We start from the raw sequence: 12,944 nt of genomic DNA, 5'->3' as shown, positions 1-12,944 counted from the left end.
TATACAGTACATTCACTTTCTCCACACAGGCTACTCAGAATTCATTATATTATCCAGAATGGACATTCAGAACCATACGATATTGCAGTGATAGAGTTGCATGCCAATTTTCCTGTGTGCTTGAAGTGAGGTATTGTGCTATTTTAATGAGCTGTTTAGACTAGTGGCCGGTTGCATTTGGGCTGTAACAACCAGCTCAGTGAATAATTGTTATTGCCTCTTAAAGGCCAGATGTATGGAATTCATGCAAATTTAGAGCAAAGGGAAAATGTCTGTGTGTGTGTGTGTGTGTGTGTGTGTGTGTGTGTGTGTGTGTGTGTGTGTGTGTGTGTGTGTGTGTGTGTGTGTGTGTGTGTGTGAGTGAGAGAGAGAGAGGGTGTCTTGGAATAATTGTATTCCAGATGTCCTTCTTTCATGTGAACGACGCTCACGCGCACACACACACAAACGCACACTAAAAGGACAGAACAGATGATGGTGATGATGATTAAGATCTTAAGCATATGGAGATACTGTGTTGGTTTAGTGTTTGTGTGTATGTGTGTGTCTGTGGCGTTTTTTTGAACATTCTGCTCTCTCAGTCTTGTGTGACAGGTTCACCCATCTCTCCTGGGGAGGCCTTCACTCCCAATTTAGACGCAAACGTCGTCAAGTGACAGCAATGGCTTCGGCACCCTACCTTTGCAATATGACTACAGTTAACTTAACAAGTCTCGATATGTGAGCTCCATCTTTGATGTAATTGATTTGAGTGGTTTGAGCATCTTTCTTGCGGAGAAGTTGAAATTTTTTGGTAGATCTGTCAAAATGATCTTCAGAGGGATGCAGGTCATTTCTGTCACATTTTAAACAAGGTATTATCTTTTATCATATTTCACATAATCTGCAAGTGGATTGTTTGTGCTTGAAAGTCCATAAAAATGTGCTTTCTCTATCTCTGTATGTCCGCTACAGTACTGTATAGTTCATAGTCATCAGGATGGCCATGTGTTGCCACAATGTACTCAGGTCTCTAAACAGGAGCAAAACAGCAGCACAGTAGCACAGTCTGCCCAAGCCTTCTTGTTGTTCAGTGATCATAAATGTCAACAGAAGAACAGAAATCAAAGAGCTCTCTGATACATAACTGTGATGAAGGTGGTCACTGTACAAGCAAATCTCACATTTCAATATGTTAAATGTATGCATTGGACCTTTCGTGGGCTGGGCTTTAGTGTAAAGTATTTGTTGGGTTTTTTTTTTTGCTGATGAGATTCAAGTACAGTGTATCTATTGTTTTTTCTTGTCTTTGTTGTTTTAACTGCCTCTGCAACACCTTAAGCTTGGATGTTGCATCTGTTTTATAAAAATAAAGTGAGGAATCACTTCACTGCAATAAAATGAGCACATCAGTGAAATATACAAACACAAAAGAAGTGCATTAAATTGGTTTATAATATTAAAAAAATCAGAAAATAATGTGGGTAGAAAAATTTATTTGTAAAATTAATTAATATTATTTGATTAATATGAAAGATTAATTGAGTCATGTTAAATTCTCTGATGGCTTTTTAATCTTTGGATATTGTTTCCCTGTCAGCCACGAGCATGAAGCCTTTTAAAACTGATCAAATCTGTGTGAACTGCAAGTGCACGAGTGTCTGAGTGTGTACATGTCATCACATGCATGCCTGTGTGTGTGTGTGTGTGTGTGTGTGTGTGTGTGTGTGTGTGTGTGTGTGTGTGTGTGTGTGTGGGCGCGTGCACGTGTGCGTGCGTGTTTGTGGGGGGCGGGGGTGAAGTTGTGTTGAGTGACAAGGGCATGCGTCTTGAGCCACCTGGATTTATTTGGGCCAAACAAGAGGGGCCCATGTCTGCCTGGGCAATGGGGCCTCAGAGCCACGAACAGAAGGTGCCTCCTCACAACTCACACCTGAGCTCCTCCCAGCCAGGGACCAATCTCTCTCTCTCTCTCTCTCTCTCTCTCTCTCTCTCTCTCTCTCTCTCTCTCACTACCTTCTGTATCCTCACCACTTCTCTCCCAGGCCATGGCCTGGCCTACTTTTACCTCTCCCACTCTGGACCTTTTGATGTTGACTATGTTGGCCCTTTCCACAGATCATGTGTATGTTTGCAAATGGCCCCTTTGCTCAATCCTCAGTCTGTTTATGAATATACATTTCACAAACAGGATATGTAGTTAATGGTCTACAAAGAGAAGCATTCTCTCTCATGTATTAGCTGTGCTTATCACAGTAAATGATGCTAAGGTTCGCAGTGAAAACCACTCTTCCGTTTACTTGATTCTCTCCTTTCTTTTTCAGTCTCTGCTGAGTTTGTTTCCCTTTGTTGTTGATGTTTTTTTCTCCTTACGAATCTCCCAACTCAGTTCCTGGAAAAGAGGCTTTATTCAGGGAGGAAATGTGTGTTTGCTTGTCTGTTAGCATCTTTTTCATTTAGTCTTGAAGTGACAGGGTGTGAAGCTGGGTAGGCGTGTGCATCTCAGAAGTCAAAAGCACAAACACTAACAAGACACCAAGTTGGCTGCTTTGTTTTTGAAGGTAAAATGAACTCAAAACCAACAGATTCATATTTCTCCGGTCAGTTTGGCATTGTATCAGAGAATTGTCACATGATATAAATGTGTGCTTGCAGATTTTATAGAAATAAGACTTTGCCTTTAGCTACAGAGAACCATCAGAACATTTGGTTCAGATGGAAGGACTTATGTGAATGCTTTGAGTGCATTCTTGTCAACTGACCTTTGATCCAAGAAAAATAGACCGTGCTTTATTTCTCAATGGTGAAATTCAGTCTTGAACTGTGAAAGCTACTGACTTGATTGTTCAATCTGAGTGTGTATTTCTTTGTGGAATACTCTTCTTTTTGCAAAGGTTTTTTATTACAAATACAGTATATTACAAATAGAAACCCCCTTAAAATTCTTTGTTGATCCCAATAATTCATTCTGTTTGTCACCTAATGCAGTGGATTGGTTCTTTTGTGTATGTCATAGTTTTGGACAAAGTAACCATTCTGAGGTATGGAAGCATGAGTGACGGGCTGTAACGACACATAAATACCTGCTAGGATACATTGATTGTTTGTTTTCGTCTCTTGAGGTGAAGTGTTATAAAAAGATGAAATAATACCACCCTCGATCTTTGGCTATGGCTGTGGTTGTAGTTACTACAGTCCTACAATGCAGCTAGCATTTCTCCATCTCAGAAACCTGTTATGCAAAACTGCATTGCTCGCTCAATATAGTTCCAACTGACATATTTACTGGCTTTTTATTTTTGGCCATCCGTAGCCACCGAAGCTGTGCAACATTATCATCACAGCGTGAGGGGAGCACACCCTCGATGAACTCGCTTCAAGTGTCCTACATTCAGTTCCATTATTCAGTTTGCATTACCGCAGTTTCCAATTCTATGTATAGTTTCTTTGTGAGTAGAGTTATAAAACTACCACTAAGGCACTAAAGTGGTAACCTCAGTCATCAGTTTCAAACTCTGCAGAATTCACTAAATCTAACTGATTTGGTCATTATTGTTATTCTTATACATTATACACAGGCCCATTATTCATTAAACACGAACAGTTTTTCAACATTTAGTGACTGTATTTGTGCCATTTATTCCCTATTGTTATAACGATCTCTGAACTCTTAAATAAGATACAGTATGAATTCAGTTAACTCTTGTCTACCCTTTATTATGACCACTTTGCTTTCCTGGGAAAACGCCAGCACACAAACACAACAGATGTTGACCCTACAAGCTAAAAGGCTCCAAGATACAGACCACCAAAGTGCTAATCCGTGTCCCTTTTGTCAGCTCCTCTGAACAAAAGTATAGATAAAGCACTTATTGTCTGGATTTCCTTCTGGAAGGTTTAAACTAGCTTGGAGACGTTAGTGGTCAACACTAATTGATCCAAACTGGTCTTAGTAGGCGAGACAGGATGTGGCCCACCATTGTGACTAGTGGCATGGGAAACCTGGCAATTAATGGGACATTGTGGATGTCTCAGATTTAGTGGTATCAATAGAAAGTTGCCCTCCCACCCTGCAGCACTGCGGTAATTGAGCCATCAGTGTCCTTAGGCACTTACAGTCGTGGAGGCTGAAACCTGGATCCGAAAGTTAAAATGTATTCGACAATATTGGTAAAGCTACTTTTATATAAAGAAAGTAGGTCATCGTTCACTTATTACCCACCTATTGGTACAGACCATTAGGATGAAAGTTTTTCAAAACCCACATACTGTATTCTCTTAAACGTCATGTACAATGCCAATAAATTACAGGTTATGAGTTTGTGTGTTGAAGAGGCTGTCTTTTCCCTATCAGACTAATAGTGTGTTAGTCCATTCTTCAAGATGTCTGAGACTGTAATTAGTGGATTGCTTTGAGTCAGGCCAGCCCAGGGCGAAGGGAGGGACTGCGGGGAGCGAGGGGAGCAACAACATGAGGGAGGCTGGAGAAGAAAAGGGCCGCCCATTTTATAGTCCTGATGGAGGTTATATTTTCTGTGACAACTGGACCAGAGTAATCAAAATGTGTTAATAATCCCTTCAAAGGGCCTGGCGGCACATCAGTGAGAAGGCTCAGTGAACGCCAATCCCCCACTAGACCCTGGTTCTGGCTGCCCCACCCTCATTGACCCTCCATCACTCTCTCTTTCTCCCTGTCCTGCTCAGTCTTCATGTCTTTTGCTCTTGATCTTATCTGTCATGTTCAACCATGTTACAATTGACTGTGTCTTGACAAACTAGCACCAAAGTTGCATATCAAACTGAATCTCCAAAATCACACAAATAGCCTAATCTACTGTATGTGTCACTGCAAAGTTGTTGCAGTTGAGCACTGGCCCCAGAAGGGGGCATTGGTCTGAGTTTTAAGTCTGTTTTGGCACCCTACTGCTTGAGTCTAACCCCCTGGGATGATTCCAGGTCAGACTGTATAGGTTCCAATAAGTTCTATCTTTTGTTTGGGGATTACCGCAAAGGTCAAAGTTCACTAAAATGGCCAGATGGGGTCTCAAGTGCTAAATATCCATACCTTCCGTTCCTAAAAGGAGGTTGAGCGTCAGGATCAATGGACTCAATCGATGGGCATAGTGGTGGAGGTAATGCTGGCAAAAAGTTTGATTGCTCGCATATTGATCAGACTGAGGCTAAGAGGCTGTAAGGCTATTGATTTTATTTTGGATTTGCACTGTTTTAACTCATAACATTTGTCTACTTGTTGGGATGGAATATGGTTATATGCATACACACACACACATTCCCAATTTGAAAGACCCTACATTATGATCTTAACCATCAGAACTACATGCTACAAGTTAAGCCTTATGGAAATAAGTTTTTTTGACCCCAGAACACAAGTGTATCACAACAATATGAGTGTGCAAACAGGTCCTTGCAGTGTAATAAGGAAACACCCACTGTCCTCTTGGTCACTGTGACTTTCAACCATCAATAACCAATCATTAGTTTCAGTAGGCGTTCAAGTACAGAACACCATGAAGTGTTGTCACACACACATATCTTACGTACTTCTTGACAAGGGTTCCATGAGATATAAACACATTTGATATATTAATGATATTGGTCTTAATATGGATGTCATTTTTCTTACATTCATGTTAACTTTTCTTTAAATTAAGTCTTTGCCAATTAGAGAAACTCTGCCTCATTTAGTAGTCTAGTCTGAAGCTCCGTGTCAGGATCAGTTTGAGGCATTTAAAAATGCATGGGGTCCAGGTGACGTGCCAGAGCCCCAATGTGACCTGGGAGCAGTTTGTGTGGTGTCTCAGGAGAGGCTGTGTCCAGTGCAGGGCAGGAGAAAGGACCACGCTTAATAATAGAGCCACAGCATCAAAGGCTATGGACTACTGCTGGCTGACATGGCATTCATCCTAATGGTTTTTCTTTAGTGTGAGTGTCAAGATTTTTTTTTTTTTATCATCAGTGCTCTGTATGTGAGTTTACAACAGGTGTTTTGGGGAACATGTATCACATACGTGTGTGTCCAGATATGTGAACCTACAGTAGTTAAGTGTGCACAACACCTTTGCATTTGGCACACATGCAGGATATACAATATCTATAGCATTGTAGTGTGTATGTGATTGTTCACAATAGGGCCCTCACTAGGTGGTGTGGCTCCCTGGGAAGGCTAGCGTAGCTGCAAGCGCTAGAGGACTCATTGACTTTCTAATGATTAGTGGTCAGGCCCCCAGCCCATGCTAGTACCAGGGGTTTGGCCTAGCCGCTGCTGCTAGCCTCTGGCCACCGCCGCGCACTACTATCGACTCACCCCCAGCCCCCTCTTTCTTTGGCCTGCTGGCGATGTGTCAAAACCCATTAGCACAGAGTTCTGCAACTATAGAGAGGGATCATTTTAGGTTTATCTTTCTTGCTCTCCTCTTACTTCTCCGCAGCCGTCTCCTCTCTCTCCCCCTCTCATTCGTTCTCTCGCCGTCTCCTCATCCTCCTCCGCCCTGCTAAAATGAAGAGAGAAACACAGAGAAAAAGGAGTAACCTTTGACAGGAGTTGTTCCAGTTGTGGTATGTATGGCTGTGTATTGATCTGCATTGGCTTTAGGAACTATAGAGAAGAGACTCAGCGAGATGCCGCTGCTTTCAAGTCCCACACATTTTTTTCTGGGGAAAGACAAGGAAGTTTCAGATGCACGTTGACCTCCTTAGGTCCCATAAGCTATGGAGATTTGTCTAGAGAAAAGGGGTGGGGTGTTGTAACATGTATATGTGTTATAAAAAAGTTCAGGACTCTATGATCCCATATGTAATCTTCTATCATGTTAATTTCCGTTTGTGTGTGTGTGTGTGTGTGTGTGTGTGTGTGTGTGTGTGTGTGTGTGTGTTTGTGTGAAAGAGAGAAAGTGTGTGTTTTTGTACACCATTGTATTTTGTATTGTGTATTATGTATAATGTATCTGTCTGCTCTTCTTGTTTAGTTTGACCTCTTGACACACTTGGTTGCTTCTTTCAAGTTATTGACCGACACAGCCAGCTTATCCAGATAACTATTTTAGAGAGTAGAACTTCTTTATATTTAAAAAGCTACGCCATGGTTTGAATTAGAATAGACCAACACAGACACACACACACACACACACACACACACACACAGACACACACTAGCATGGATACGCAGCTCAGCGAGACAGCATCCTTCTAACCCAGCACTTCTTTTTCTGATAAGCTCAGTCTCCCAAGAGACAAATGCCTGTCAAAGACTTTGTCCAAACAACAAGAAATCTGCAGGAAAAAAAACCCTCCAAAAACCAAATACTTCTCCATCACTGTTCATCAATCCATCTAGTTGTGAATTCATTATTTATTTATGAAACTTTAAAGCGCGTTATTTGAATAATGCGGGGTATGACGAAGGGGGAGCTGTACGAAAACAACAAAATGACAACCACACCAAAACCACCCGAGGGCACATGCCAACACATCGCATCAGTGTCATCCTTCCTCTCTTTGCCCCTGTGGGCTCACTGCTCAGCAGGTAGCCACACACACACACACACACACACACACACACACACACACACACACACACACCACTTTCTATGTAATATTCTAAAACATACATAAATCTTATGAATTTGCTTTCTCTTGCAAAGATGCACTAAAAAACACAGAGTCAATAGTTTTCTGATAGACAAATATAGACTCACAAACTTACTTTCAGTCTCTTGTACACACACACACACACACACACTGGCGTGTGCACCACACCCTCAGGCCCTGGAGACGGCAACAGTGGCGTCAGCGGTCTGATAGATGGATCCTGTCTCCTTGTGATCTCCACTTGTCAGACAAGCGTCACACAAAGCCCAAACACAAATCAAAAACACAGGTATGGGGCACATGTCATCCATCAGCAGCTAAGATTCTCATCCATCGAGTTGGAATGAAGGTATTAACACGGGGTTGTCAGGGTGTTTGGGCTATTGATGTATCTGGTTAGCAGACTAATGGGTTGAACAGTTGTGTTTGGTTATGTTGTTAGTGCTGTTATCTTGCGCTTTGTTGTCAGTGAGAAACACACAGTCAGGGCAATTAATAGGTTTTTTGGAATGACCGGAGTTCTGTACAATTTGTCCGAGCATGTGCTGTCCGAAAAGACCAGGTGCTATTTTGATTTTAACCTAACAGCAATAGCAGACTTGTTGGACTAAGTGGCCAAGAAACCATCCACCACCACCACCACCTACAACCAGACACTCCCATAGACTGTGGTGCACATAAAGTCCTTACTCATGCATGATCCTATCATAACTTTTGCTTTCAGTTGGGGATCTGTCCCCCACACCTAGCAACTGCTGCTCACTTAACACGTGAATGTCACAGGCAAACCCCAAAGACAGCCAACTTGTCCAACAAGACAACGCAGCACCTTACCCCCCCCCCCCCCGCTTGCCAGACAGGAACAGCCCAAACCAGACCACAACAAAAACGAGGGAGAGCCCACCTTTTGTTTACTATTCTCAAAGGTGGATCACGGGCCAGGCCTGGTAAGGGACTGTGACAGAGGTGATGTCTAAATTAATCATTCATGCTCTTTCACATGGGCTACAGTAACAGTCCTGAAATATTAATGACAGCTGCAGAATAAATTTGATTCCCTTTTCTCTCTGATTATAATCCACAGGCGCGCTCACACACACATGTTTATTTATGCCCTGGAGATGAGGTATGGGGTCACTATCAGGAGTTTGTCTGCGCACATAGACACACACACACACACACACACACACACACACACACACACACACACTCCTTCCCTCTCCCTCTTGCCACTTGCACTTGTGTACCACCTCATTGTTTTGGAATATGTACATATTTTTCACGTGTGGTGGGCGAGTGGACTATACATTATACATTATATGCTTGTACCGTCTAGGTATGATATACTGTATGAATACCGTGCAGCTGGCAGGCAGGGTTTTTTGTTTGTTATTTTAATTAGGTGAGGGGCTCTTTTGTACTTTTTTGGAGAGCATGACCTGAGTGGAGAAAAGAGGGTGTAGGAGATGTTGCAGTGTTCCCACCTCTTGGTGAAAATTCAACTTGCTGTCTTGAGGTAATCTGACTTGCAAACCGAGACATACCTCTGTTCAGGTCATGCCACTTTTGGATTTAGTAACTCCACTATTTGGGTCTTTGTGGAACTGTCACTTTCACACCACCCACAGCAAATGCTTTAAGGAATTTAAGTTGTCTTGTCAAGTCATAAACATGACTAAATTTTCACCCAATGTGAAACATCCGTAGAATAAAGTATGCTAAACTCACGTAGTAGTATTTCTACGTAGTATAGGTAAAATTCAGCAATAAAAATGACCCCTTCCTTGACAACTCTGCAGCAGAGTGAAGGTTGTCATAAAATGTCTATGGATTTTGTTTTCCCCATCTCAGACATCATTGCTGCAAGCCTAACTCACAGCAACATAACCTGGGCTTGGTGCACAGATAACTATCAGCTGTTTATGTCTCAACATGTCATCGGAGATCTCCGTCTTTCTCTGTCACCTTGTATCCCTCCTTCCCTCTGTTCGCCCCTTGCTTCCTCTTCTGTAATGAGGAATACAGAATGAGCCTACAAGATAGAAACCCGAGTTTATACAGAAAAGTTTTCTCGCGAAAAAAAAAAAACAGACTACAGCCCCACAAAAATTCATTCTAGATATTAAAATATTTCTAACTAAATAGGTGCTTGTTAGGTTTGGTGCAGCAGCTGTTGAGCTTTGAGCAGTCCTACAGTTTTACTGGTTGGTCTTGCAGTATTCTTTTTTTTATCATCACTGACTTTGTAGAAGCATTTATGTAAAAAGTTTCCCCAGTAGGTTTGCTTTTATCTCTGTTGTTTGTCTCCTTCAGCCCTTGTTTGGACAATTAAACAAGCGACGAGCCTAATTGCACATCATTCAGTTGTCATCTCCTCTCGTCTGTCAACTTCCCAAGTTTGCTCATTTAAATTCATCATGGTGAGCTAATGCTGTGTTCAGGCCTGTCTTCTCACATGCTGTCCATGTATCAAAGATTATTTTGCTGCTATTTAGAGTTAAAAATAAAAAAGACTCTTAGGTCAAGATTTGATTTAATGTATTTATGGCATCAGTCCCTGTGGGTTAATTTTTCATTTCTCTCATTTGTTTGAGCCACCAGAGCTATTCACACTGATATGAGTTGGTTTCTAACCCACTGCAAGCGCTTCTCTTCATGACACCATATGGGCATCGATTTGTAGCTTGCAAGACTGTCAGGTAATTTCAGGCTAATCTATTTTAATAAAATGTTTTGGCAGTGATGTGTGTATTATATTATATCATGCCCTGTGGAGTTACGCTCAGTCAGTGTTTATGTTTATATTAAGACTATGTATAACTAAGACGCCGTATGTCACATAATCTGTCTTTTCCTGTCTGTCTTGGTTGTGTTTAGCCTTGTCTGGCTCTGCCACAGTGTGCTTGCCACTCTGACATGACAGCGACCACGACGTCATGCTCTGTTTGAGGTGGAAAATATCAGTCAAGAGATGTTTTCTTTCTTTTTCTGTGCAAGCAGGCATGCACACAATTTCACATGTCTGATGGAGTGTATGTGGGTATTCTGCACATGAATATTTGCGCGTTGATGTGTGTATTTGTATATTTGTGTGTGTGATCCTAATGATGCCTCCCTCCTAGACTCTATTGGGCTGTCAGCACAGTGCTGGTGACTGTCACACACACCGCCCCCCCACTCCAAATCTTGCTGAGATAGGTCATTTTTCAGTGTCAGGACAGACGATTCACGTTGGCACCAGATAGATCCGGGACACGTTGGACTCATTATTCTCTGTTTGCATGTGTCTGCTTCATACAGAAATACAAGTCGACGTGTACAGAAGGTTTGAGCTGAAAACCTATAGCACTCCTCAGTGCTTTGTTACCATTAGCCTAATCAAACTGCATTGCTGAGGCATCTCGGGTGTAGTACAAGTGTGAAAGAACTATCCACACAAGTCAAGAGTTGATTGTTCTGGATTTTTCTGTTCTGCTGTTTTATCTAACTAAAGTCTAACTAACACAGAAATTCAAAAGTGTGAACCCTGTAAACAAATACACAAAATAAAACACGGTGTTTGTCATTAGCAGTGTGGGAGACATACACTTAGTGGGAAGGATGAATTCATAGGGGGTCCCAGAAGAGCAAGTACTTGCAGGATTTGATCCTAGATTTTATTCTTGAACTTGGAAAATCTGCTTTGTTCTGTCTTTTTGTATTTCTCTCTGGCTTTCTTTGCTCCGTTGTTTTTTTTTAAAGTCAGCTTTGATTCCTAACCAAACTTCCCATTACTCTTTATCCATTTGTTTCTTTTAACATCTCTCACCCTTGCCAGCCTTCCTCTCTCTTTCTCCTCCTCCCTCTCTTTTCGACACGGTTGGTGACCGTTGTGGGTAGACATGTGGCAATGTGGGGGTAGCAGGGGGTCAAGGCCTGTGCCCCAGGAGTGTGGTATTTTAATCTGGGCTATTTGTAATGACAGGCCTCCTATGAGCGCAGAGGAGTGGCAGGTTGAGAGGCTCTGACAGGTTCTAATCGCTGTCAGGAAAAGTAGCTGAAGAATGTGTTGGCTACACCCCCCCTCCCCTTCCTGTCCTCTCCCATAGCTGTCGTTCTCCGCTGTCTCTCTCTGTGTTCCTTTTGACTTGTGTCTCTTAAAGGTGAGTGAAGGATCTTTGCCCCCCCCCTCATATTTTCTTTTCTCTTCTCCCTTTTCTTTATTTTGGCTGGCATCCAGGAGCAACTACCTGCCAGTGTAATTCCTTCCTCCTTCCTCCCCTTCCTTTCTGTCCCCCTTCTATAGACCCCACCTTCTCTTTTCTACTGCTGTGGACAGTTGTTGACATTCCTTGGGCATAAAGACTTGGCCTGCTCCAGTGTCTCCCATGGTCATTGGCAACCAGCCTGGTTTAGTGTCCTTTACAAAGCAAATTGGCCAATGTTTGATTAATGAAAGGATAAAAATATATTTTACTGTGACTTCAGCAACTGCACATCTTTATACCTTAATGTAGGTTGGGACTCCCATGACGATCCTTTTGTGCGCAAATCTTCTTCTTCTTAAACTATCATTTTGTCCTATAAAGCCAACAAAAAAGATGAAATGCTGAAAATTATATTCTTTTTCAGATTTTACAGAGGCTCATTCAAATCAGATTAAATGTGAAGGTAATCTCTTAAGGCTGAGGTTTTTGATATTTTATTGGACTGCATTATATTGCATGGTGCTCCTGTACAAATTGTCAACCCCTTGAACATTGTTTAAAAATACCAAATAAAAAATAGTAAAACTAATAATGAAAAAAATTAAATTCACACTGTGAACTAAAAAGCTAAACTGGAAGTAAAAATGTGTAAAAAAGTGTAAAAAAAAAAAAAAGAAAACCGTGAAAAAGTGCATTCTATATTAATCCCACTTATAAATTTTGCATCGGTTTTAGCAAAACAAGTACCTTAACTTTTTCTCCCAATATGGTACACTAATTTAAATGAGGGAGTTAAAGAGTTGGTATTGCAGTCAAATAAAATGCAAATTAAGTGACTCTAGTTGTCATTGCCATTAATGGTAGCTTTCTGTATCCAGGATGACCATTTTATCAATCAAGATATATTTTGGCAGCAGTTAATAATAATAAAATTCTAGCAGTATTGAGTCTAGGATGTGGATGACTCCTAGCTGTAGTGTAATTAAAAAATTTCACATTGTATGGCTAATCAGAGCAGTGAGATCGAACTTGAAAGAGAATCTGAAAAAGGTGAAAACCTATAAAAGTTGGTTAAGAAACTTACATACACACAACTCAACGACTCTGTACTGCTCTGTTGTTAACGCGTTCATGTTTTATTTGATGCATTTGACTACCCACTCTGTTGAG

General features: G+C 41.5%; 1 protein-coding gene across 6 annotated transcripts in view; it reads left to right on the top strand.

The window, feature by feature from the left end:
- The window catches only part of vti1a (vesicle transport through interaction with t-SNAREs 1A), a 116,443-nt gene that overhangs the window by 48,914 nt on the left and 54,585 nt on the right, over positions 1–12,944 (top strand). Inside the window, exon 7 of one of the 6 annotated variants that reach the window (XM_051417366.1) lies at positions 582–790. The exons of 4 other annotated variants lie outside the window; for them this stretch is intronic. In XM_051417366.1, the coding sequence (XP_051273326.1) occupies positions 582–724 (143 nt within the window). In that variant the 3' untranslated portion in view covers positions 725–790. Of the gene's footprint in view, positions 1–581; positions 791–12,944 lie in introns of those variants that run through there. One more of the 6 variants, XM_051417368.1, reaches the window with a different exon arrangement.

Source organism: Dicentrarchus labrax, unplaced genomic scaffold (genome assembly GCF_905237075.1).
Source record: "Dicentrarchus labrax unplaced genomic scaffold, dlabrax2021, whole genome shotgun sequence".
Classification (NCBI taxonomy): Eukaryota; Metazoa; Chordata; class Actinopteri; family Moronidae; genus Dicentrarchus; species Dicentrarchus labrax.
This window is presented reverse-complemented; position numbering and strand designations above follow the sequence as displayed.